The following is a 27,850-nucleotide window of genomic DNA, read 5'->3' as shown; positions in this document are numbered from 1 at the left end:
CTGAAATCCAACAACACAGCTGCCAGGTCATCAATCCTGTCACAGTTGTGACTGGACGGTGACCTCTCCTTTTTTGGAACTTTACATTTTTCTTTATTCTTTATTTCATACAAACATCCAATGAACTGTGACCACACCCACACCTCGTTTCCCTTCTGCAACTCCATTTATGTTTCCCTAAATGTCCTTTTTTTCCCTCCTACATGTCTTTTTGCTGTTGTTCTGAGAACCCACTAAGTCTAGTCAGTGCTACCTTTGTGTGTGTGAGGAGGGGCCGTCACTGGAGCATACATACTTCTCCTCCCCCCAGCAGCTTTCAACTGCCAACAGCTCCCCAGTGAGGATTGTGTCAGGGAGTCCACCCCCATCTGTCACAATCTCATCTGGCTTGATCTTGTTCAGTCTTGAACAGGTCACCACAGCTGCTGTGAGTCTGTCTGATCAGGAGGCAGCATTTCAGGCCATTCCTCGGCTGTATGCTCTTCCTGATTCTCCTCAATCACTTTCCCTAAGCCTTGGTGGAGGAGAGGTGAGGGTGGAGGAGAATGGGAGAGTTGGGACCCGCTGATTAAGATGTCCCACTTAGCACTGACCACTGGGCCCCTTGCTCTCAACGCTTTGACTAATTCCACACCTCTGCATTAGCTGTGGCCCATCATAAAACGAAGCGTCTCAGACCGAAGCTGTCAACAGTCCAGCTCTACGGGCATGAACATTATCGGAAAGGTCATTTTTAACATGATTGTTGAGCAAAATAACACAGCAGCATCTTTCTACCCTAGGCCTATGACCTCCCCAGTCACAAGCTTTTGACCAAGATTGTAGCGTCAAGCATGGAATCCCTGTGAAAGAGGCCTCAAAAATCAACCAGAAAGCAGTTATTTACCCCACAATAGTTATGCACAATTGCGCCAGTGTGCACATCCGGCCTGGCACGTCAGCACTGTGGATCAGGGTCCAGCACTGGGTAAGAACATTGTTGTCTTTGCCATCCCTGCAGCTAGCACAGGCCTTCTGGCCTGATGGAAGCTAGCCAGCAGGGAGTCCCCTTGGTAATTTTTATCCAAGAGGCCCTAAGGGGGGAAGGGGAAATCGGATCGTGAGGTAAAATCAGTGTCAGCCATAAAACAGCGGAGTTACTGAGAGGAAGCTGAGTGGAGAGAGGCTGTGGACACACATGGTTGTGTCACGGTTGGTCTGTCACATGCTGTAAGACATCGCTGGAACTGAGGCTTCTCAGAGTTACCAGTGAGACAAAAGGGTAGCTCCATTCTGATTCTGAGTGGCTCAGTGACTGCTAGGGAGAAGAGAGCAGGCTTAATACTGGAAGAGGACCGTGGACCTCCTGGCAAGGGTGCACCTAGACACGCTGGGTGAAGAAGCCCCTCGGCACATTCCAGGAGCTCTGGAGCCTCCCAGCTCAGCCCCGTGGCTAGTGAGGCTGTGCTTACGAAGATCTTAGTTTCCGGTGCCTTGGTACCCTCATCTCTAAGAGGAGGCTGAAGTGTGGCTATGATGACATTTTAAAAGGGGAGGGAAAGGCCTGGTGAAGTGAGGCAGAGGTAGGGAGCCCCAAGTCTGAAGACAGACTGGGCTGCAGAGGAAGACACTGTCTCAAAAGAACAAAGAATAAGAGGCCAAACCAGTGTTACCCTTAGACATGGTCAAGTGTGAGAATTTGATGTTGATGCAAACTAGACACAAGGATGTATGGGTCTGTGTGTCCAAAAGTAGGAGTCCACAGACAGCACACAAGCACACACTGTGAAGACAGCACACAAACACACACTGTGGAGACAGCACACACTGGAGACAGCACACAAGCACACACTGTGGAGACAGCACACAAGCACACACTGTGGAGACAGCACACAGCACACACTGTGGAGACAGCACACACTGTGGAGACAGCACACACTGTGGAGACAGCACACAAGCACACACTGTGGAGACAGCACACAAGCACACACTGTGGAGACAGCACACACTGTGGAGACAGCACACAGCACACACTGTGGAGACAGCACACAAGCACACACTGTGAAGACAGCACACAAGCACACACTGTGGAGACAGCACACAAGCACACACTGTGGAGACAGCACACAAGCACACACTGTGGAAACAGCAAACACACACTGTGAAGACAGCATACACTGTGGAGACAGCACACAAACACACACTGTGGAGACAGCACACACTGTGGAGACAGCACACACTGTGGAGACAGCACACACTGTGGAGACAGCACACAGCACACACTGTGGAGACAGCACACACTGTGGAGACAGCACACAAGCACACACTGTGGAGACAGCACACACTGTGGAGACAGCACACAGCACACACTGTGGAAAGGCTGCTTCTTTACTGCCAAGTTCAACTATTCCTCACCTCACTCAGGTTCTGACTTGGGGTGTCACTGTTTAATAAGTTACCTAGAGCAGCCTGAACAGTTGGTTCTGTTGCTTCTAAACTCAGAAAGATGGGATCCAGGATGCTTGTAGCAACCCCAATATTTTAATAGTTGCAAGGACACCACTTTATCGGGTCAGCCTCTCAAGGTAGCTCTGCAGGTGGTGACACCATAGATGTGTGCACAGACGACACGGGAGGGCAGGCTCAGCCTTGGTAGAGGGCATCAGCTCTGCCAGCTAGGGACCCTACTCAATGCCAGGTGGCTACTGGTTCAGAGAACAGGTCTTGGGGTCATGTGGCATGACCAGGAACATGGCACTGGAAATGTTCTCGTCTGGAAAGTGGAACAATTCCTAACACAAGGCACTACTTTTGTCCTGCTCTGGAGCCTAGCTTCAGCTTCTGGAGATGAGCACACGGGAATACAGGCTGCCCCTGTACACCTCACTGAGCCCAGTGTGTCCAAGTCCACCCCAACCATAGGAGTGAGCCACCTTCTAACCCCCAGGACATATTTCCCATCACATGGAGCAGATGCCAAAAGCCACAAAGTCCTGACCAGGCAAAGATTTGAGCAAAGTCAGAATGTTGGTGCCTAATCTTGCAAGAGGATGCTAATGAAGCAGCCACAGAAGGGGAAGCCCTGCACCATGCCCTGTGTGAACACATAAGTTCCACCATAGCTCATCAGCACAAGGGGCGGCTTCTGACTCCAGCTCTGCAGAGACTAGCAAACAGTTACCTCTCCTTCCTTAGTGCATGTCTCATAAACAGGGGGACACAAGCCTCACACGGTAGCATACACCTGTAATCCCAAGCACTTGGTCTGGAGACACAGAAGAGACACATCATGAGAAAGCATGGTCTACACTGAGTTCCAGACCAGCCAGGCTATATAAAAAGATCCCACCTCAGATAGATAGGATAGATAGATAGATAGATAGATAGATAGATAGACAGACAGACAGACAGACAAATACATAGATGATGGATGGATGGACAAATGAACAAAATAAACAATACACAGAGGAAATGTACACTCCTAAGAAGTTGTAGTATTGGGGCTGCAGTGATGGCTCAGTGATTAAGAGCACTGGCTGCTCTTCCAGAGAACCTGGGTTCAATTCCCAGCGACCACATGGCTGTTTATAACTATAACTCCAGGATCTGACCCCTCAAACAGACATACATACAGACAAAACACCAATGCACATAAAATAAATAAACTATTTATTTAAAAAAAGAAGAGGAAGAAGAAAAGGAAGCAGCAGCGGTGGCGGCGTCTCCAGTGCTGCATGATGCACTGTGCCCAGAACCTTCTGCTGAAGCCCTGCCCAAGCTGACTGTCTAGAGGAAGGGTTTGATGCAGCTGCAAAGTGGGGGCCTGACAGCAGAGTGGCTGTGGGACAGGAAGAGAGGCCAGGGGCCATTCCCAGAGCCCAGCAGCCAAGCCTCGTCTTAGTCTCCCAGCCTTCAGGACTGTCAGAAAATAAGCCGAGAGTGGAAAATTTACATCAGACTAAATTCTGCTTTTCTTAGAAAAGAGATTTATTCATGTATGTATGCCTGTTTGCCTGAGTGAGCTTATGCACACACGTGTGCAAGAGCCCATGGAGGCTGAAGAAGGCCATGGACCCTTCAGCTATTCCTGACTGAACCATCTCCCCACCCCCTAAATTTTACTTTTAAGTTAATCAAGCATTTTGAGCTCACAAAATGCTGACATTCTGCATATGAAAATAGATGCATCATTTAACATACAATAACAAATGTGCCAATTGAATAAAGTTGGATTACCTTTTTTAAAAAGAAAGAAAACTTTACAAAAATGTTACAAAGACAGCCTCCACAAACAACATAAAACTGAAGGATAGCTGTTTCCTTCCCAGAAGCTCACAAGCACCACAGGCCAGCAGCAGGATATTTGTCCATCTTGAAAAAGAATCCCAGATCTTGGCGAGGCTGGCATGAGTTAGGACAATGGAGAACACGGTTAGCCCCTCAGGTGCTGGCCACTGCCTCTGGCTGGGGAAGAGCCGGAAGACTTGAGCTACAGAGGACAGCTGTAGCAGGACCACATCCCATCTGCAGGGCCTGGGCATCAGCACACCGTGGACAGTGGAGGGAAAGGGTTTTGCTTGCTGACAACCAGTTTCTGATGCTGATGGGAGATGTAGCCTTTAATGTGGCCCTGAAACAGAAAAGATATGGGCTCACACTTCAGAGTCTCAGTCACATCAACCATGTCATGATGATGTAAACCCCTTCCCTGGGGACACATGTGGCAGAGAACATGCTAATACGGGTTATATTCCTCAACACTGACCCACACAATGCCTTCTGAATAGTATTTAGGGGGAAAAAAATCAGTTCTACTAGAAAATGCCCTCCTAATAGAAAAGGTCTTCTGGTGACACTGTCACATTATCACAGCCCCGCTGAGAGCAAGCAAAGACTCACGCACCATATGTATCAAGTTGGCCAGAATGCACTGGACCTCATCAATGTCCACATCTTCCACATGCATGAACTTTAAAGCAACCAAAAAGGCATCTAGAGATAGCTGATGTGTTTTGAGTAACAAATATCTACAAAGAAAAGAAACGCAGTAGGTAACAACAGGATTCAGTACTTCAGGGACAAGAGGAAGAGCCGGAGGACAGGAAATGACATCATCTGGTGAGCAAATGGTCACACATATTTTAAGTTCTTACTGATTAGATACACCTAAAACACAGTTTCACAAAACAATAGCTACTAAACAGAATAGTATATAAGCTTCATATTATAAGCAGCCACTGTATGAATAGAACATTTTAGATATTTCCTGAGTATTTATTAAATCTTCAATGCATACTTTGTCATAAGTCAATAAGCTGAGATGTCCTGAGATTTCAGCTTCTTCTTACTATCTCTGATAGACTGCCTTCAGCTGTAAAAAAGGACTCTGAGAGCGGCTGGGATAAGGCCTCAGAAGAGCTACCGTTCAGCATCACACACAGGAAAAGGAACTATCACATTTAACTCCCTGACACACACAGTGGTGTCAGGATAAGACAGCTGCCACAGTAGAAAAGGAAAGAGGACAACAGTTCCATAGTGAAGACAGGTGGGCGTCTGGCACCCCAAGCTCATGTTGAGTCTGTTGTCAAGCTACGTCATTAGACAGCCTTAGGGACTGCCTCTGTCCCAAGAGGATCAGGATGTTGTCCCCATAGGCCACAATAGGCTGTATCATCTTTGCAAGGCAGCCCCCTTTCTTTTCTGCACTGATGTGTGTGTGGGTGTGTCTGTGTGTATGAAGGGTGTATATTTGTGAGAATGCAGGTGTGTATGTAGAGTTCAGAGAACAACCTCAGGGTCAGTTCTTGCCTTCCACCTTGCTGCAAGAGGCTCTCCTTGTCTCTGCTGTTTTTACACCTAAGACGCCCAATCTGGCCTGCAAGCTTCCAGCTTTGACATGGATTCTGGGCTCCAAGCCCCGGCCCACATGCTTGCACAATAGCATTTTGCTCACTGTGGTCCCCAGGCACTCACACTTTCTTGAAGAGGTTCCTGTAAGTGATGATCTTCAGCTTCTCCAGGATGAGGAAGATGCCACAGCGGATGAAGAAAGTCTCATGCTTTGCCAGCGCCTCATTGAGCAGCAGCAAATTGCCCTCACTGGGCAAGGAAAAACACCAGTGGATGACAGAGCAAAATCGCAGAAGGAAAGGTCAACATGGTTTCCAGGACAACATGTGTGCAATATCTATTAGCCTCTTGTTCTTACCACAGTGTGAAAGCATGGTCCTACCTGACGGCTTTGGTCACTTCTGAAAACTGCATCAGGTGGTATTTCCTCAGGAGCTCGATGGTTGGCATGTGACCCTAAGACAGAAAGGTATCTTTCTGTAACAGGAACACTTTCACTTTTAAAGAATATATATATATCTATAGTGTATGCTACATATGTGCAGGTGCCCAGAGGCCAGAGAGAGCATTTCATCCTCCAGAGTTGGAGTTCCAGTCAGCTACCAGACAGATGCTGGGCACCCAATTCCAAATGTCTGCAAACACTCTTAATCCCTGAGCCATCTCTCCAGTCCCAACATTCCTACTAAGAATTTTATCAAGAAATTACCTTTAAACAAAGAAACAAGCAAAAGCATAGCAAACCAAATGTAAGAAGCTGAACAAGGCTTTAACAGCCCAGGCTGTACTAGATAGAAGGCTGAGCAGGTCAAGACACCTGTCACCACACCTGATGACCGGAGTCCACAAAGCAGAAGGAGGGACAGTCACCTCTGAGCTCTGTGAGCACTGCTGTCTGCACAGCCACACAGAGAAACATAAAACGCCAATAAACAGTAAGCAGAGAACAGCAACTCTGGCCAAGAAATAAGGAAGCCTGGGTACCAGTTTTTCCACTTGGTGGGTATGACCTCAATCGTGACCTTCCCATGTACTCTGTCACTTAAGAGATGCCAGAGCAAGCACGGGGCTGGGGATGAGGACGTCTAGCAGGGGAGTTAGCGGACAATGGTTAGCTCACCTTCAGCGGGACTGAAGGTGGGAGAGGAGCGGCCTCACTGCTGTCCTGTCTTTACAGGACACTCTGGACTGTTGTCTTAGCCACAAGCAGCACTGTTTGCCCCCCAGCTATGTGTCAGCCTCAGCTATGAAAAAGAGGCACTTTGCTTTGACACTATACCAACTGACTGGTGCATCTGCCTATGTGGCTCTCCTGCTCCAGTACCACTGGCCTTCGAGGGGACGTGCACCTGCAACCCCATCAACTGGGAAGTGGAGGCAGAGGACCAGAGTTCAAGGACAGTCTAGGTTACATTAAGTTTGAAGCTAACCTGGATTCTCACAGGCAGACTAGAACGGAGATTTTTCCTTTCTAGTGAACTCACTGAAATGAATTTAGCCTCTAAGAAGAAACATACGTAGCCCACGCTGCTTCACTTGTTACGTGACTACAGTACAGTTTCTGTCAAGAGAAGTAAACACAACAAAGCTCGCCTGGAAGGACTCGGAGCTGTGTGGGTACAGTGCAGACACGTGCAAGCTCTGCTCTGGCTGTAGTCAGGGCCAGCACACCCCTCAGCACAAGCACCTACAGTGAGCTACAGACTGCCCCACTCACCAGCAGCATCTTCACTGGCAGCAGGTAGATCAGAATCATCCTCTTGTTCTTCTGGCTGGAGCGATGGCAGTGCTCAAAGGCAAACGACAGGTACTCCTCAGCTGCAGAGAGCAGGCCCCCATCAGATCCGAGCACGCAGCCCAGCACGCTTACCCCTCTCCCCATTCTTCCTCTGCAACAGGCAGGGACGCTTCCCTTTCCCACAGTGACAGCAGTCCTGCTTCATTTCTGTACCAGTGACTTTTCTTACATAAAAACAACAGCCCAAAATTCAACAAGAATTTGCCAGGGTGTTAGAGATGGCACAGTTAACAGGAAACTATGTACACTAACTTCTGCTGAGATTCTATTTGCTATGGTCATCTGCAAGTCAGTAGATTACTGTTCAGGCTGGGAAACACAAATGCAGCACCTGTAAAGCACTGCTCAGGACTCAGAGGTGAGAAAGCCCACTGTGGGCAGCACAGAGTGCCTTCCACTTAAAACCACTGTGCTTAAATGCCATCTAGTAACCTGGAATCTAAGCCTGTCCTGCCCACAACTTTTAAAGGGGCTCTCATTTCAGGTAAAGAGTCTGAATCTAATAGATTGAAGAATACAGAAAGTAAATATTCAGTTTGCCAAGAGACCCTACCCTCATGCAGACTATCCAGTAGCAGCCAGCATAGATCTCAGAGGGTTGACCTACTAATGAGATCTGCTAAGATGGTGAGCAGGAACAAGTCTTTCCTCAGGTGCATAGCCTCAAGGGTCAGAGGAGGGCAGTGTTGGGAGACAGACTTCCCTGCACAGGTAAGAACTGCATGGACGATGAAGTCTCTCCTGCATTGTTAGGCCACTGAGTACAAAACAACAAATATGTTTGGAAGCACAGGTCACCACACAGACTGCAGTCTGGAGCTAAAGAAGTCTGCATTGAGAGCCAACTCTGCTCCCAAATAGTGTGGCTATGCCAAAGTGAAGCGCTAATCTCACACCTGGAGGTAACTGTCACTGGGGCAGGCCTGTGTCATCTACCCCAAGCTGTGTCACTAAGAAGCCCGCAGAGGCATGGCCATCGGCAAAGACAACCACAGCTAGCGCATCACTCCAGTCAGCATGTCCCTAGTGTGGTCCTTTAGGTGAAAATGTAGTGGAGAGCCCATAGCCAAGAATACATACATGGGCAGCATTCACTGACTTGTTATGTTTCTGTGTGCGTTCTGTTTTGTTAAGAGCTCTCTCAGAGAACTCAGGTTTGGTTCTAAAACCTACACTGGGGGGCTCACAAATATTTGTAACTTCTGTTCCAAAAAATCAGACACCGTTTCTGGCCTGGATGGACCCTACATGAACATGGTGCACTCCTACATACATGCAGGCAACACTCAATTAAAAAAAAAAAATCTTAAAGAAAAGAAAAAGCTGATGGAAGGAAGGGAGGGAAGGGAATGAACCAGACAGTGGGTGTGAAGGTCCTGTGACCTCAGGACCCAGGAACTAAAACAGGAAGACAAATGATAAGGAGGTTCTGAGACAAACATTATTTTATAAACGAACAAAGAGATAAGGCCAGGGACGTACTTGGGAGGAATGAACATACTCAAAACACACTGTATGGAATTCTCAAGAAATTAATTTTTTAAGAGAAAGGAAGGAAGGAAATAAGGGAAGATGGATGAGATGGATGGATGGATGGTTTCCAAGCAAAGCTTAAGACAGAATATTCAGGAACATGGCTAGTCTTTTTCAGAACACAAAATAGTTCAGCAACCCCAAAGGTTTACGACCATTCAGGTTTAAAGTAAATTGGAAGAACTGGGAAAGAAAGTGCTGGGTGGCAGTGTGGATACACCAATCCTGGCTGTATTAGGGTTCCCAAAATATCATTGGCCTTTCTCAGGAACACCACATACGATGTCATCTCTAATGCTCCTAACTGAGGCTTTCTGTTTAAGAGGGAGAAATAGGCAATAATCAAGGAAACCCCTTCTGTAAAAATCTGATTGTCTACTAAGAATACAGGGGAAAAGGAAGAAGACACTGCCAGCCCGAAGTGAGAACTCAAGCAAAGCAGTCCCCACCGAGGGTGCGGTCCTTTGCTGTCACAGAACCTCAGGCCCGACAGCTAAGGAAGCTAAGCAACCACCCCTCCGATGCTAACGTCCTGCTATTTCCTGGAGGAGTACACTGCCATCTTAGAAACAGGGCATTGGATGATGCACACTAAACTAATTTTGACGTTGCAACTCACCACAGTCAGAACGGCTGCCATTGCAAAGTCTGTCATCTGTCTTGGAGAGATGGCTAAGAGGTATGAGCCCATACTATTCTCCCAAAGAACCCGAGTTCGGTTCCCAGGCTCTAGCACCTACATCTGGCAGCTCCTAAATACCTATAACTGCAGCTCCAGATCTGAAGCTTCTGCCTATGAACAAGGCATGCAAATACCTCCCCTCACCCAATACACATACATGTAATTAACTCAAAAATAAAATGAATCTTAAAAAGTATTTTTTAAAAAAGAAATTTGTCAGCAAATATGAGAGATGATGTGGGAAAAGAAAAACCCTTATTTACTACTGGTGGAAATGCAAATCAATATAGTCATTATGTAAATCAGTCTTAAAAAGAGAACTACCCAAGTAGTGCTTACTGGTAGGAACTTGATATGGACGCCTCCTCAGAGGCTCTGCCAGAGCCAGACTGATACTGAAGGATCTGACAGGAGCTGCAACCCCATGGGAAGAACAAAGTGATCAACTAACCACACCCACCACAGCTCCCAGGGACTAAAACACCAACCAATGAGTTCACGTGGAGAGACCCATGACCACAGCGGCACATGTAACAGAGAATAGTATTGTCTGGCATCAATGGGAGGAGAGGCCTTTGGTCCATCGAAGGCTCATTTTCCCCGAGTAGGGGAACACCAAGGTGTTGAGGTGGGAGAGGGAGCACCTTCATGAAGGCAATGGGAGGGGAGGAGGGATGGAAGTGGGGGAAAAGGGGATAACATCTGAAATGTAAATGCAGAGAATATCCAATAATAATAATAATAAAAGTAGGAGCATCTTCATGGAAGCAAGGGAAGGGGAAAGAATGGGAGAGGGAAAGGGGATAACATTTGAAATGTAAATACATAAAATATTCAATAAAAAGGTTTTAAAAGAAGAAAAACAAACAAACAAACAAACAAACAAATAAAAACCAAACAGATAGTAGACAGCAAGGTGGCTGAACACAGACAGGGCTTGTTATGAAGCCTGGGAAGCTGAGTTAAGTCCTGAAAAGCTGAGGTAAGTCCTGAGACCCATGGAAATGTGAGGGAGAGTCAACCCCACAATTGTCATCTGCCTCCCATGCACAAGCCACGGCACAGACCAAAAATCACTCCACACACATGCACACACAAAATAATAAATTTCAAAAGTACAATAAATCTAGGTGTGGTACCTCATCCCTGTAATCCCAGGACACTCCTGCCTGAGGCAGGAGGATAACCATGAATTTGAGGCTAGTCTTGGTCACACAGAGAATTCCAGGACAGCCTGTGAATAAGACCCTGTCTCAAAAAACAAAGCAAAGACAGGACTGGACAGATGAATAAGTCGTCAAAAGTGCTTCCTGCTTTTCCAAAGGACCCAAGTTCAGTTCCCAGACCCACATGGCAGCTCACAACCACCTGTAACTCTAGCCCCAGGGAACTGAACGCCTGCTTGGGCTTGTTCTCTGTCTGTGACTCTGTCTCTCTCTCCCCATTGGGACATGGATTAACACACATCTCACCTTAATGAACAGTCACTATACTCTCTGAGACCATCAGAGTCAGTCCAGGATGACAGAACGCATCCCCAGAGCGCTGACAGAGCTACCAGCATACCTTGCTTGAAGTCGCTGTCGAACATGGCCTTGCGCCCCACGTAGTACTTATATGTGGTCCTCTGCGCTGTGCTGTAGTCATCTTTGAGATTCGAGCTATCGATGGCTCTGATAAGAGGTTTACACAGATGGAGTTTGTTGATCTATGATGAAGAAGAAGCCATTTAAAACATCCATAGGCAATATCAACAGAACTGGCAGATGGAAAGACAGACATGACCTTCTGTTTTACTTTTTTTAACATGAATTTCAAAGTCATCAACATTTCTGTAAAAAAACAGAAACTATTTGGTACAGACAATATACAACCTCAAAACTTGGACCCCGTGAGGGTAGCAAGAGCCAATGCCCGAGGAAGAAGTCGCACACTGGCAAAGTCAAACTAAATGTCTCATGAAATGAAAGACAGATTCTAAGTGAAGTGGGACAGGCTGCCCTTTGCCCACTTGTCTTTATGAAGCAAAACTTAATTCCTTTGTCCATCCATATGTCTCCATATCCCCCTAATCCTATAAAGTTGTTATTACAACCCAGAACGAATACACCCAGAGCCCAGCTCCATCCCAAGGACCAGTTACTAAATGCACAGCACTTCCATCTCCACAGGGCTGCTCACTCAGTGCTCAGGGCCTATGTCTGAAGTAGCTGCATTTCCATGAGCTATCCTAAATCTGATCTTCAGGATCCTTCAGGTCTTACTTGCTTTTGTGGCACAGGATAGATCCTGTAATGAAGAATGCTGTGGGGGCTCTCAACATTGAGCTCTGGTCCTTGCATTTAAAACAGAGCCATGCTCTTGGAGGCATAGAATGACTACCAGCAATTAGGATTATTAATGTGGATGTGCTTAGTATCTCTTCCTCATACATGTCAGAAGGCAAACTAAACCAATAATTTATCTAGGCAGATAGGAAACAAGACTTTACAAAAATTCATGCAAAGCAAACCTTAAAGTAGATTTTAAATAGCTGGTTCACCAGGAACAGCATTCCCCACTTCTTAGAGTCCTCTATGCCAGCACGACTGCAGAAAAAGCAAACAAACAGGATCAATTACAAACAAACTGCAGGACACGTTACTACTGTGAGATAAAGCCCTATCAGTGAAGTTCATTATATCTGCCAAGCAAAGGAAAAACAACCCAAGAATCCTAATCCCAGTTAAACAGCTGGAGCTCCTCTGCAGCACCAGCAGAACTGTGGAGATGGAAATTGTTAGAAGGCATTTTCAGGAGAACATTTTCCTTCCTAGCAACACAGCCACCACAACAATCCTCCTTAAATATAAGGAGGAGCTCAGGGCGGGAGCCACTGCAGAAGCTCCGGCGGGTGACATTACGATAAGTAACAGCTGAGTGGCCCTGGTGAGGAAACACCAGGACACTGCTGGCCAGGCCCTAGCAAAGGTGCCAATGTCAAACTCAGCACAGAACCACTGACAGTCCAAAGGTCAAGGAGGTCCTGCTGTGCAGAACCACAGGCCATGCAGACTTCCAACTGCCCATTCAATAAACAGGTATCAAGCAAGCTACTGATAGGAATGGGATGGTGATAGACAGGAGCCCTCCTCAGGTCTTCTTTATCTCTAGTCATAAGCAACCAAACGTGACAGTGCTAAGTGCAATGCACTGTGGGAGCTTACGGGTGGAAATTCCATCCACTGTGGGCTGGGTGCTGAGAGCCTGGAGATGGCTGAGACCATTACCTACAGGACAGTCAGGTAAGACTGGTACTGAGAGGTGAGAAAACAGCAGAGACCTCTAATCACAGAAGGACACAAAGAAGGGTGGGGGGCAGAGAGCTAAAAGACAGCCAAGGTCTCCAATCATAAAGCACAAACCAGCTAAGTAGAGAAAGAGAAGCCTGGAGACAGCTCAGACCTTCAGCCATGGGAGGGCAGCGAGGGTAATATAGCATAAACATACTCAACTCAGTGCATGCACACGCACACTTCCTGTAAACTCATAATGGAATAACACGGTTATATGATGGTGGAGATGGAGTTTTAAGGAAAGATGGAAACTCTTTTTGACAGAGGTTAAGAAAAAAAGTTAAACCATCTATGTTTCGAATCAGCTAAGACAAATTACACAAAATTAAAGACGGGGGTGAGCAAAAGAATATAAAAAATTAAATACTAAAAAATATAACAAGCCATGCAACACCTAGGACGCAGAGTCAAGAGGATCTCTGAGTTTGAGACAGCCTGGGCTCCAGGACAGCCAGGGATACACAGAGAGAAACCCTGTCTTGCAAACACAGAAAATAAAAGAACAAGAGAATCCAACAAACCAATCACTAATGAACTGTCTACAGGAGATTAAAGCCTCCCTAGACAGAGCAATGCTCATGTCAGTGACAGGAGAGAAGCTCAGTGTACCCCAGGGAGCAAGAGTGGGGGCCTGGCTGAAAAAACCGTGAGCCAGACAGGGTGCTGCTCAGAACACTGACAAAGAGAAAAGGCCAAGCTGCGAGCCCCTGCAGAGACCTCAAAGCTTCAGCAGGAAGGTGTGGACAGATGCTCTAACAGCACGGGAGCCTTCCCCTTCCTTCACAGAGCCAGCCGCAGACCTCACTTACGTGTCACTGGCACAGACTCGGAAGCAGCTCATCAGCAGCTCAGCGGCTTTCTCCAGCATGTCTCCAACTTTGCTCTTCCCTTTCTTTACCAACTGCTGATCTGCCTAACGATACAAAAGGGATTTACTTTTTAAAGCAAACAGAGGTAAATTAATGGTGCAAGTCTCCAATGGTGTAAGCACTGAGGAATAGCCAGTGTAAACCAGCCCTTCTCAGACACACAATTTTTAAAAACTGAGAAGTATATATATTTTCCCATATCTGTTCTTAAGTCAAGCTGACACCAGCCCCAGTTGGCCTGGTTGGTTTTTGTCTGGGAAGAGGAAATCTTTATTAAGACAATGTTTCCATGTGTACCTATAGTCCAGTCTCTGAGGTATTTTCCGAATTAGTGGCAGATGGAGGAGGGCCTGCCTCACTGTAGACAGTGCCATCACTGGGCTAGTGGTCCTGGGTTCTATGGGAAGGCAGGCTGAGCAAGCCATGGGAGCAAACCAGTAAGCAGCACCCCTCTGTGGCTGCTGCTTCAGCTCCTGCCCCAACTTGCTTTAATGATGGCCTATGATGCAGGGTGCTTCTGGCAATGGTGTTATCATAGCAATAAACAGCAAACTGGAACTCCAGCCTTGATCTAAAGAACAGGACTGAGCAACTTTCTCTTGCATTGGTCTCTGACCTTCCCTTCTGTGCATAGCAGTCCAGCCCTGAACAAAACCTGCTAAACGAGGAAGAGAACCAGACTCTCCCCACTTCTGAAGCTGGTTCAGAAGCTGAAAGCTTTTAAGGAATAAGGGATTTAGGAGGGTGATCTGGTCTGGAGGAGGCTCTGGTGAATGGGCTCATGCCTTTATGCACGAGGCCCCAGAAGGACTAGAGCACTGGCTCTCAACCTTTAACACAGCTCCTCATGCTGTGTGACCACCAACAATAACATTATTTTCATTGCTACTTCATAACTGTAATTATGCTACTATTATAATGTAAATGGCTGATATGCAGAATATCTGATAAGTGACCCACAGATGGTGTCTTGACCCAGAGGTTGAGAACTGGGCTAAAGAGATGCCTCAGTGGTTAGGAGTACATTCTGCTCTAACAAAGCACCCAAGGTGGGTTCCCAGCACCCCTGTTAGCTCACAACTCCCATGACTCTAGCTCCAGGAGATCTAACACCCTTCACAGGCAACCACACTCACAGACACACATACCTACATATAATTAAAAAATACAAGTAAGTCTTTAAATGGAGGTGGGGCAGGGAGCCTCCAACCACGAGGACTAAGCAAAAGGACACCATCAGTGAAACAGAAACAGCAGTTTCACTCGACACACAAACTGCCTGTGATTGGCGTTGGAGTGTTAGTCTCCTTATCAGAGATATGAACATGCTGTCTATACCCAGCCAGTCCATGGCACATACACTGTTACCACAGTCGGAATAGACCGAAACAGAACATAACAAAACCACATATCATGCAGTTTGGTGGAAGATCAGTACCACATGCAGGATGAAGAGGGCTTGAGGCGATGGCAAGATGCCCACTGAGGTCTCTCCTAAGCAGTGATTGATGTGGGAGGGCCCAGCTCAGTGTAGGCAGTGCCATGCCCAGACATGGTCCTGGGCTCTATGAGAAGGCAGGCTAAGCAACCATGGGGGAGCCACAATGTGCTACCCTTCAAGACACGCTTCAGGGCCTAAGGGGCAGCTCAGACAGTGAAACGGCTGCCTTATAAGTACGGGTCCTGGGTTAGATTCCCAGAACATGGTTTAAACACCAACAACACAACACAACACAACACAAAACATGGTGCATATGCTTGTATATCCCAGCCAGCCAACCTAGCCTACCTAGTAAGCAAGTTCCAGGCTGATAAGACCCCGTCACAAAACCATGACATCTGTGGCTGCCTCTTCCTCCTTAAGCATGTGAGTGCGAACACACACACACACACACACACACACACACACACACATATATGTTTCTGGGGGCTTTGGTCATGTCTAGAACAAGTAGTCTGTAGCGATCTGAAAGGCTATAGAAGTACGCCTCCCTTTCCATTCTCAAATGCCTCTACAGTACAGCGCATTACAATGGAGTGACTCAGATGCAGCAGGACCCAGAGTCTGAGACACAAGGCAATGCCATTTTCTTGTCTGTTTAAATTAACCACCAAAAGATTCATTATTGCTATTGTTTTATGTGTGTGAGTGTTTTGCCTACATGTATGTCTATGCACCGTGTGTGCATCTGGAACCCATGGAGGCAGAAGAAGGCATTAGATGCCCCAGGACTAGAGTAAGACTGTTGTGAGGGGCCATATGGGTGCTGGACATCAAGCCCAGTTCCTCTGTAAGGGAAGCCAGTATCCATAACCACTGAGCCACCCCTCTAGCCCCTACTGCTCCTCAGTTGCCCCAGTCTGAGAGTCCCACTTGGTTCTTTGCATCTTGCAGCTCTTTGCTGGGAACTTCAGTGTCACACTTGTCTGCTCCTCCTTGCTACTGAAGCACTGCTGTGACAGTCACCTTAAAGCTGGGCCAGCTCAGCCAACAACTGTTGCGAAGTCTGCTGGAAGTCTCTTCAGGATCAGTGGCTTCTGGGGTGCTGTGTATGAAGCTGTAGGCCATATGCACACGCCAATTTAGTAGCTCTGTGCTGGCCTCGTGTTAGTGGGAGAGCAGAGACACCACCTCTTTGCTGGCAAGTAGGTTGGGGCTAAGGCCCCACTATTGGCTGCTGCAGACTTGTCTGTGGAGTACTGGAGCAGACAGTCTGACAAATGCTGCTGCATGGGGCAGTCACGCTGTTTCACAGGCCTCATCACTGCCTGTAGCGTTTGGGTTGTCCTTCCAGGCCCTCACAGAACAGACAGGAAGGTTGGTTCTTGTCACAGAGCCGTGAGCCTTAACATCCCCAGGCCTGCAACCGGCTCTGTGAGAACAGAGCGCTGGTCTGGACCAGAAATCACAGTTTTTAAAACCATAAAGGGTCTAAGCCCCAAAAGATGCTTCTGTGGCTCCAAAGCCGATGTATGCTGCTCCCCATGGGAGGCCAACTGTAAACTCCAGGATCAGCACCCCTCAGCCACCACCTGAGTCCTTAGTGCAGGCCACTGCTCAGAAGTCAAGGAGGGTGCAAAACTGCTCCACATCAGTCCACTCAGCACCTCAGAGGGCCGCCATCTCTACAGAGAGGGTCTGTTGGCATGGACAGCCAAGCAGCCGCCTGGTCTTCCCCTCCTTACACCAGATATATCCCACTTCCTCTTCATCCCTCAAAACTGGAAATTAGGCAGTAGATAGTCACCCAACATTATTTAACTTAAAGCAAAAGGAATGGGAAACTGAACTTACGTTATTGGCAAATATCCGAAGGTCAAGTGCTACTGCATACATGACAGGCAGAGCCCTGGGGATGAGAAGCAAACATGTCTCAAGAGCTCAAAGGCCAACATCCTACCACCAACACCCATGGCTATGACCCAGAACCAGGTCCACAACCTCCCTAACTCTGATGGCTGCTCCGCGTCCTGCATCTGTTATAGATACACTGCAACCCCAGTCTTCCTGGCCAAATACTTAACTCTTACTCCACACCACTGTGCCAACCCTGCTTAGAGAACTAGACCTGAGTCTATCTGGGAGCTTCCAGAACCTTATCCTTCCCTAACTCCCCACCACCAGCAAAGAGCTCCATTTAAAAGACACTGAGGCTCTGAGCAGAAGCCAGAATGTGTAAAACACAGTCACCAAACAGGCCTGTGCACATCTAGCTGATAGCACTGAGCTTTCAGTCGTGTATAAACTAAGTTTTCACTTGGAAAAGGAAGGTAGAGCTGGTTGCTGATAGAGCATGCCTTTAATCCCAGTACTCAGGAAGCAGAGGAAGGTGGATCTCTGAGTTTGAGGCTAGCCTAGCCTGGTCTACAGAACAAATTCCAAGACAGCCAGGGCTACAGACAAAAAGCCTATCAGAAGAAAGAGAGGGAGAGGGAGTATCAGACATGAAAAAAATACTTCTGTCTATAATCACAGAATTTGGGAAGTTGGAGCAGGACGATAAAAATCAGGCTAGTCTAAACTACAAAGAATCTGCCTCAAACTTCTCCCATAATTGCCCCTTAAAAATTGTAGGCTAGGGCTAGAGAGATGGCTAAGCGGTTAAGAGCACTGACAGCTCTTCCAGAGGCCCTGAGTTCAATTCCCAGCAACCACATGGTGGCTCACAACTATCTCTAATGGAATCCCATGCCCTCTTCTGGTATCTGAAAACAGCTACAGAGTACTCACATGCATAAAATAAATGGAGGTTAAGGATGTAGCTCAGTCAGTAGAGGACTTGCTCAGCATGCACAAGGCCCTGGGTTTGGTCCCCAGCATGGCATGAACTAGGTGTGGTGGCACATGCCTGCAGTTACAGCACTTAAGCAATGGAAGCAAGTTCAAGGTCATCTTCTGCTATATTAAGTTTGAGGCTAATCAGGGCATGAGAGCCTGTCTCAGAAAACCCGTTAGGTCTAGGAGCTAAGTGCAGAGTGCTTGCCTGGCACATAAAAGGACCTGGGTAGTACTGTAACTCAAGGAAAAACCGCTTAAGATAATACAAAAGACCTACAGTGGGCTTCATCTTTCTCTAAGTCCAAAGAGTAAAAGCTGACAAGGGGAAAGCATGGTATTTATAAATATTTCCCCAACAGAAACCTTTTCTATGCACTGTGTAAAGGTTGTCTTTGTATTTCTCAAGTGCTGATTTCTGTACCAGCAGAGTTGAGTACAGGACTCTGGTATTGTTATTTTTATGAAGCACCACTTGTCAGTGTTTTGCAAACATCCTCTTCACCACCTTCTGGATGGTTCAATAAAGAGCTGCACGGCCTATAGCAAGGCAGGAAAGGACAGGCTGGACTTCCCAGAGTTTGGAACTCTGGGACAGAGTCAGAGGTGAGGTGCAGAGGAAGAAACAGGTGCTGGTACTGAGAACAGGTAAGTAACAGGCCACAGATTAGAAAACGGGTTAATTAAGTTTTATAAGCGAGTTGGGAAATAGCTTAAGCTAAGGCCTGAGCTTTCATAAATAAGTGTAAGTCTGTCGTTATTTGGGAGCTGGCGGGTTGAGACAGTCTGGTAATAAGAAACTGAAGTAGCTCTTACTACAGACTTGGCCATGTCGGTCTAACCCATGCCCACACGGACACCGCCTAATCTCCAGCTGTCTCTGCTTGTGCTTACCAGTTTTCTTCTTTATGAGCCTGGAATGCCCGAAGGAATGATGTGCTGTGTTAAGGAAGGCACGACACACAAAATTTAAGAAATACTACTCTTAGTAAAAGTAGACTAAGGGGCAAAGTGTGCTTTTTTGATGACTGTAAAATCTTGAGGGTAGAAAACACAAGATATCCATGTGTCGGCGGCCAAGTAGACTCAACGCTTTCCCTTCATACAGATGGGCATGGGGCACGCCTTTAATCCTAGCGCTTGGGAGAGAAAAGTTCCAGGCCAGCCCCCATAGTGAGACCCTGTCTCCCGATTAAAAAAAAAAAGATATATGTACATGCCTGTAAGTGTGTGTGCTCGTGCTGTGTGCATATGTGGTGGCTAGAGGTCAACCGTGGGTGTCATTCCTCAGGCCATCACCTCCTTTACTGAGATATGGTCTCTCACCGGGATCTGAAGCTCATCGATTAGACTAGCCAAGGAGCCCAAGAGACCTGCCTGTCTCCACTTACCCAGTGATGGGATTATAAGCACTCACCACACCTGCCTTTTTTGTGGGTGCCAATGATCCAATTCAAGTCCTTATATTTATGGGGCAAGCTCATTACCAACTGAGCTATCTCCCCATCCCATCGTGAGATTTTTCTCTTTTACATCTGTACTTGGTTTCTCAGAGTCCATTGGTTGTGAGCTACATTTAAGTGGTGGTCAAGAATCTGTACTATAAGGCTTATTTTACCAATGGTAGAATTCTAAGTTCTAGGGAGACTTGGATAGTTGCATTCTCTTCTTAGTGTATTTAAACACAGTCATTTTCAAAATTAAGTAAAATTTTGAGCTTCACAAATATTTAGCATGCTGTCATCATGGACTGAGGGTGACGTGAGTATGTGAGTCCACTCTTCTCTATCTAGTCTGGGTTACGGGCACTAAGACTTAACCAGTTCCCGAAAGCATACTTCCAATACTTTTCTTAATTAAGTCTTTAGGTTAGTATGCAAAAGAATGGGCTTCACTATGGTATCTTCTTATACAACAGTATTATCAGAACATTATTTTGGCTGGGCATGGTAGTGCAGGCCTTTAATCTCACAACTTGAGAGGCAGAAGCCAGTGGAGCTCTGTGAGTTCAAAGGCCATTTACAGCTAGTCTATAAACAAAACAAACAAACCATTATTCTTAGAGCTAGGGATGACTGTGGTAAGAATGCTTCTGGGGCTCAGTACTAAAAGCATCTGGAAATGACTGTAAGTGTCCAACCCCTAGTGTGGGAGGCTGAGACAAGTAGATCCTACAAGCTTGCTGGCCAGGCCGCCTAGCCAAATAGTAAACTTGCAGTTTAGTGAGAGATCCTGCCTCAAGACAATAAGGCAGAGGCAAGACATCCTCTTTTGGTTTCTGATCTCTGTGTGTACGCAGAGGCTCAGGTACCTGCATGTTCATGTACACACACTACACACAAACACAAACTTTGTTCTTCTCAACCAAATTAAATAAAACCACCCTCCATGTATAAACTAATGACATTAAGGAAAAGGGAACTGTCTGCAGAATTAAGGGGACTAATGGAAGGGATGGGAGGGACTGTCCCCAAAGTAAATACACTGGCATGAAAACAGCCTCATGTAACACTGTACAGCATGAATAAATAAAATTCATTATGGTGAACAGTGCTCTTCCTTACTGTATAAGTAACTGGGTGAGTCTTGAGAGTCAGGCTAAACTTAGGAATCCTAGAGATTGTAGTTCTTTTTTAGCTGAAGGCTTCAACAACTGGTCCAGTGTTTCCTCACTGTGAGCCTCAGTAACATGAGTGGTAAAGGATATTGGACTATCACCGTCTGGCACTTGTACGCCTCTATGAAGTCGTGATTCCCCACAGCATAGGTACACCTGGAGAAGACATCAAAGAGCATCTCACACATGGCACCCGGATGCCACATCAGCCCAGAGTGCAGCTCTCTCACACCTGCCCAACCTGCTCCTGCTGTTGCTTGGCAGAGACCCACAGAAGGAAGCACCAGGGACCACTGACTGAAAGCAGCTGACAGACAGTGAGGCCCACAGGGTTTAGACACTGCACTTGGAAGGAATGGGAAATCCTTCCGCAGCTCTGAGCAAAGGGACTGCAGACAAGCATGGCCCTCCACTGTCAGTGAGCCTCCAAAGACCTCACTCTCTCTACGTTCCTGTTGGCAGCCAGAGCTGGCTCATCACCAAATCTGGAACCTCACTGCAGAGAGCATACAGCTAGGAAAACAGGGGGAGCCTCTTGCTGCAAGAAACAATAGTGGTCATCCCCAACTCTTTCAAGGCCTGGCCCAGCTTACTCTGAAGTAAGCAGGATGCAGGCAGGCAGAGTCCTGTGCACATGGCTTTAGGATGCACAGCTGTGTCTGAACTGTCTGACACTCTGGAGTAAACAACGAGAAGCTCTGGTTTATTTGCTTAACTCAGATTCTTTTCTTTTTCCCTATAAGGCAAAGATACTAAAACCATATTATGTCACGAGAAAAGCAAGACCTGAGTTAGTTACTGCAAATACAAAGACAGCAGGAATACCAAGTGAGACAAGAGGCACATGACACATTTGTCTGCTTTCCCAAGTTAATTATTCACTGCTGCAAGCAAACAGTGGTTCATGATAAAAATCAGAGGGAACACGTGGTGTGTTACATGCATGCAGCTTGTGTTACAGGCATGCAGCTGTTGTGTGTTTGTCTTCCTGTCAAAAGATTACCTTAAATGAGCCGCAAACATTTCATCATAAGGGGGCTCCAGAACTTGCTGGCATTTCTCTTCTGGAGAGGCCATCTAGTGCACAGGGAGAAATGAACAGAGTAAAGTTAGAGGCATGAAAGACATCCATGAGCTCTCAGAACTTCACAGTCTGGCACTTCTAAGGTGAAGCTCATTGCTCCATATCTGTATTTCAAGAAGCCCAAGAATCTAATTCAGTTGTTTGCTGCAGGCCAGAAAAGATCCTATGCACTTTCATACATATTTTATTTGGGGTGTATGTGTGTAGGTGTAAGTGTATAATATGTGTCTGTAAGTGTTGACCCACATATGCCATGGCATACACAGAAGTCCAGGCTTGCTCAGCCAAGACTTCTACTCAACTGTCCATATCATGGACTCTCACACATATTCTAGTACTTAAAGCTAGTCAGTCAAGAGACACATAAACAACTCCTATGGCTTTAATAAACAAGGTGTAGAGCTCTTTCTATAACTAAGATCAACAAGTTAGCAACCATGTCATGTGAAGAGTCACTGCACAGTTTCCCATAATAATAACTGTGCTGGGCTAAGGGCCAACAGTAATTTCTAACTTTCCCTTCCTTACACTGTTGAAGACTAGATGAGCTGAGCACACCTCCGAGGGTGAATTTTTATATGTCGTCACCTGACTGGCCTTAAAGCACCTAGGATGAGTATTGATTTCTGGATGTCTGGAACTGGTGACCATGTTGACAGAGATGTCCTTACCCAGCAGAATGGATACCCACCAACCTGTTGAGGGGCTCAACAGAAAAAGAGAGAACACAGCTTTGTGGCTCGTGACAGTGATCTGAGCTGAGACACTATCACATCTCAGGCAGGCCTGGGTTTATACTCAGGCCTAGGGCTCAGTGGCAGCACTGGCTTCTCTGGGTCTCCAGCTAAAGATGGCAAGTCACACAAGGGCCGTCTCAGCCTCCATAACCACACAACCCACAGCAATCCATCTCAGTGTATGTATGAATTAGGCATATACATGCATTCCTACTATTGTTTTTCTAATAGTAAATTAGTGCAAAGTGAATTAGCAGGGAAAAAAAAGTCAATGAGAACTCACCAGTGTTAGACAGACCACACACCTACACACAGAGGTGGGAAGGGAGAATGCTAAGACCAGAAAATCACTCTTCTAAGCCAGGAAGAAGGCTCAGCAGGTAAAAGGGGCTTGCTGCCAAGCCTGATGGCCTTAGTTCAATCCCCAGAACCCACACAGGGGAAGAAGAGAACCAACTCCCATAAGTTGTCCCCTGACCTAAACACACACACACCATGGCACATGCATGCCCAAATACATGCACACATAAACAAACAAATAAGTGTAATTTTAAATTTAAACTAAAACAAAAAACAAAAAAAAAAATCATCATTTTGTAGCTCCTCCTGCAAAAGCTGTCTCAGATGGTGACCACCAGCATGAGCCTATCAGATGAAAGGTCAGTGGAGTACTGTCCTGACAAATGGACCTACTTGCTCACACATACAAGACCCTGTCATCCCAGCATAGCCCTCTCACATAGGGGTGCCAATGGCCAAGTGAGCTAGGCTCTCTTCAAGAAACTTACAAATTTTCAAATGAGTGAAAATGCTAGTTTACTTTTATTCAAACTGTAAACATGCGCAGAAAACTGACTGTGTCACAGTTCTCCCTGGACGCCTGTGAATCTGAGAGCCAGCATTTCCTCACCTCTCTCCATTTTCTTTAGACACCATGGGTATATCTATCACCTACCTGGAGCCGTGGGTTCGCAACATGAGGGTGCTTGAAGGACACGAGCTCTGCACAGGATGCTCCATCTCTGGTGTCAATGGCTTCATATACCTGAAAAAAGTGAAGGGGAAACTTGAGCAGGTAGACAAAATCTCTTCTCACAGGACCTGAACAATGAACTGCATTCCATAAGATCAGTTTCCTCCTCTGTGAAAGAGGCCAGAATAATCAAAATGTAAAGTTACACGGGAAACAACTTTATTTCAAAATGTGATTTTCCAAGGATAAGAGAACAGGTAAGCCAGAATCCCACAAGGCAGGGAGCAGCCCCCAGGACTGTTCACTCCCAAGTGACTTTCTTTGCCAGTGATCTTCGAGATGGTGGGGTAAGTAAGCCTAACACCAGTAGCTCTGTACATCCATAATCACTTAACTGTGCCTAAAGCCTATAAAATACAACTTAGCTAGCAACTGGCACAACTCCACAGGACACTGCACACAAGCCTGGACCCTCTAACAAAGCCCTATCTGAGTCCTGCCTCAATAATAACATAAGGAATTTAGGAGTGGGGAAGAAAATAAGGGTGGTAACAGGCCTTAATAAGCCGATCTTAAAAAAACAAACAAACAAACAGAAAAAAAATCTTAAAACAGTAGTGGGGGGCTGAGGATGAAGCCCCATGGTCCTAGCATGTGCAAGTCCCTGAGATTAGTCCCCAGTACTCCTTAAGTGTCTGCTCACTCCATAGATACCTCATCCCTGGCACCCAGCCACCTGCCATAGGTGCTTTACCATTTGAGCCATGAATTTATACTCCAGGCAGCACCTGTGCACAGTATCCTGGGCTGGCACATCTGAGGAGAGTGTGCTCCAGATCTCTCCCAGTTACACGAGGTCTTCTCAGGTCCTAGTCAGTCCACAGGGTACCATCTGCTCTTACACCTCACAGTTCCTTAAAACTGAAAACATTCTTTCTATTAAAATTCCACAGCAAGCATACCTGGTACCAGGTTTGCATTATAAGTTCCATTCCTCAAGGCTTATGCCAGAACTGTGTCAGGAGAGGCTTGGATGAGCTTAAAAAACATGGCCCCAAAAAGGCTCAAGGAAGGACGGGGCCAGACTCAAAAGCCATAGAAACCGATCCAGACAGCTTTCAGAAAATGTGAGCTTCCGAAGGAGTAACAATGGTGATAAAGCATAACTGGATATTAAAATAATCCATAATTGTATGGCAGCCTATGCCTTTAATCCCAGCACTTGAGAAACAGAGGCAGGCAGATCTATATCTATGTATTCTCAAGGAGGCTGGGTCTACATAGTGAGTTCCAGAACAGTCAGGACTATGTACAGACACCCTGTCTCAAATACATACATACATCTATGTATACATATCCATAATGGTTCTTAAAGCAAGAGGATAAGGGAAATTATATTTTGATATTTACTTTTTATTACTTACTATTTTTATTACTTATTATTATTTATTTTTTATTTTTTATTTTCGCTGGGTGTTGGTGGTACATGCTATTAATCCAGCACCTGGGAATCAGAGGCAGGCAGATCCCTGAGTTCAAGGCCAGCCCAATCTACTGAGTTCCAGGAGAGCCAGGTCTACTAGAGAGCCCATCTTAAAAGGCAAACAAACACAAAAATTGACTAATTTATTTTATTTTATGACCTGCCATGTGAGTGCTGGGAACTAAACTCAGGTACTCAGCAAAATCGCCAAGTGTCACGACCTCTGAGTCATCTCTACAGCCCAGAAATTATTCCTTAACCTAAAAAACAAATAGCAGATACATATAGAAAGATGGCTAGGATGTGACTCAATGAATGATAGAGCACTTGCCCACACGCAGAAGACCCTTAGCTTCAGCCCCTTGAACCACATAAAAAGAAAACCAATATAGAAAGGAAAACAGAAAATCATATCCTGGCCAACTGATACAGTACCTGGTTAGGGAAAGGGCTTTCATGAGGGCAAGCCACCTCCACAAAAGGGACTGGAGGACAGGAAGCTCACAGCCCCACGTGATCTACAGCAAGAATATATGCAATGTGCAACATGATTGCACCCTGGATTCAAAAAACAAATCCTAAGAAGTAATCTGCAGTGGAGAATTAAGAGTTACATGCATCAGTGTCAAAGTTCTGAGGCTTCTACATGTATTGTGGTTACAGGGAATGTCCTCGTGCTTAGGGCTATGATGTCTATGATCTTCTTTGGCTGTGGGTTCTGAATTAGAGGTGTTTTATAGCTGTTAACCTTGGGAAACAGTAAAATTTCCTTCTGGGTTGACCTTGGAAAAAAGTAGACATCTCTCCTTGCTGTAAGGGGTAGATTACTCAAGCTCCATGCTTCTCTCTGAAACATACGCAGGATCCCCTTGCAGGCCATCACATCACCACTACAAAAGTGGGATCCCCAGGAACCAGCACAAGCATACAGTTCCCTATGACAGGAAAGAACGACCTTTATTCCTGCTCAAGCAACCACAAAAGAGTAACAGGCTACCTTATATATCTGCAAGAATGGCAAGATTCAACCGACCCTATTCCAACAGCTACTGGGAAATTAACACAGGAATCATGGGTAAAGAGAGATAATTTCCCAGCTATTCCACTTCTGGGCATATACCCCAGAGACACTTTAATACACAACAAAGATATATGCACCACAATGTTCATAGCGGCTCTATTTATAATAGCCAGAAGCTGGAAGGAACCCAGATGTCCTTCAGAAGATGAATGGATACAAAAATTGTGGTACATATACACAATGGAATACTACTCTGCCACCAGAAACAATGACTTAACCAAATTCTTAAGAAAATGGCTGCATCTAGAGAATATCATACTGAGTGAGATAACCCAGTCACAAAAGAACAGACATAATATGCAGTCACTGATAGTGAGATGCTAACCCCAGAGGCTTGCACTCCCCCAGAAACAACTCACAGACTGTATGAAGTCCAAGAAATAAAGAAAACAAAACAAAAAAAAATATTTACAAAACAAGAAAACTTTAACTATTTCCATGTTACATTTTGTTTTACATGTACTTTAGCTCATTGTAACTATTAAGTTTTCAAGGCATACAATCAAACCTTGAAAAAAATCAAGTACTGACTAAAAAAATATATTCATACAGTTTTATGTAAAAATTATGTTAAAATCTGAAAAAAGTACTGACAAAAAATGTATAATTTTAAGCAAAAATGTTTAAAATCTGTACATTTATCTTTGTTTTGTAAAATATAGTTGTTTTATATAAAAAAAAAACAAAAAAAAAGAGAGATAATTTGTCAACGGGCATGCTGCTGCCAACAACAACATCACTGAAGTTCAAGCATGATCTCCAGAAACAGCATCTTGCTAAGCATTAAATATGTGCACAGTAGAACCAGAATCTGAGTTTCAACTGATGCTTCTGAGCTGAGAAGACTTGGGTTAGCCACCTACTGAGCTCTTCAAGGAGGGCCTTGTGATGGAATCAAAGTGAATATTTATATGCACACGCAACACCAACAACAGTGCCACTACTTATAGTACTATAGTACCCAAACTGAGGTGTTTGGGACAGAAAAGGAGGGTCTTGATAATAGTGCTGAGTGCAAATCCAAGATTCATACATGTACAGCCATGAGCAGCAGTATAGCCAGTTAAAACGTTCATCAGACTTTACCATCTGGCTACCCCTTGCACCAGGTGTGTTGCCTAGTGCGACTCACCCCTTCAACACCCTAACAGTCCCTCTGTTCTAGGTTTGTGGAGAAAACAAAAACACAACCCTCCACCCAGATGCGACACTGTCTGCCTGTGCCATTCGCAGGCTTTGGGCAAAGCTTTGATAGACACCGCTGCCAAGAGACACAAAGTGCTTAGTGCAGACAGTGCTACACAGACAACCGCTTCTACAAGTGACCCCGATCTTGCTACCTCCACCTCTGATCCTCCTCTGGCGCACCGAGACGCACCTGAAACTTTTGAGCAAGGCAGGCTGCCCGTTGCATGTAGCCTCGATGCCAGCTGCAGGACCCCAGGCACCGCCCGACTTTGCCCCAAGACTCAACCCGGGGCCAGTAGGCAAAGATACCAAGCGAAACCCACCTGCTGTAGGTACTGGTTAATGGTGATGTGCGCCATACC

General features: G+C 46.0%; 1 protein-coding gene across 1 annotated transcript; it reads right to left on the bottom strand.

Moving 5' to 3' along the window:
* Window positions 1–3,682: 3,682 nt before the first annotated feature.
* PCID2 (PCI domain containing 2) lies at window positions 3,683–27,850 on the bottom strand. The gene is made up of 14 exons (XM_080928442.1): window positions 27,812–27,850; window positions 23,719–23,808; window positions 21,946–22,019; window positions 21,033–21,098; window positions 19,220–19,261; window positions 17,345–17,399; window positions 13,990–14,093; window positions 12,358–12,433; window positions 11,412–11,553; window positions 7,550–7,650; window positions 6,215–6,288; window positions 5,956–6,081; window positions 4,883–5,006; window positions 3,683–4,609 (listed from the first exon to the last, which is right to left on the bottom strand). The coding sequence occupies exons 1-14, from the start codon at window positions 27,845–27,847 to the stop codon at window positions 4,520–4,522; spliced, it is 1,200 nt and encodes a 399-aa protein (XP_080784568.1). The 5' UTR covers window positions 27,848–27,850; the 3' UTR covers window positions 3,683–4,519.

This window comes from Micromys minutus, assembly GCF_963924665.1.
Source record: "Micromys minutus genome assembly, chromosome: 14".
Lineage (NCBI taxonomy): Eukaryota > Metazoa > Chordata > Mammalia > Rodentia > Muridae > Micromys > Micromys minutus.
The sequence above is the reverse complement of the archived record's forward strand: the minus strand, read 5'-3'. Positions and strand labels throughout refer to the sequence as shown.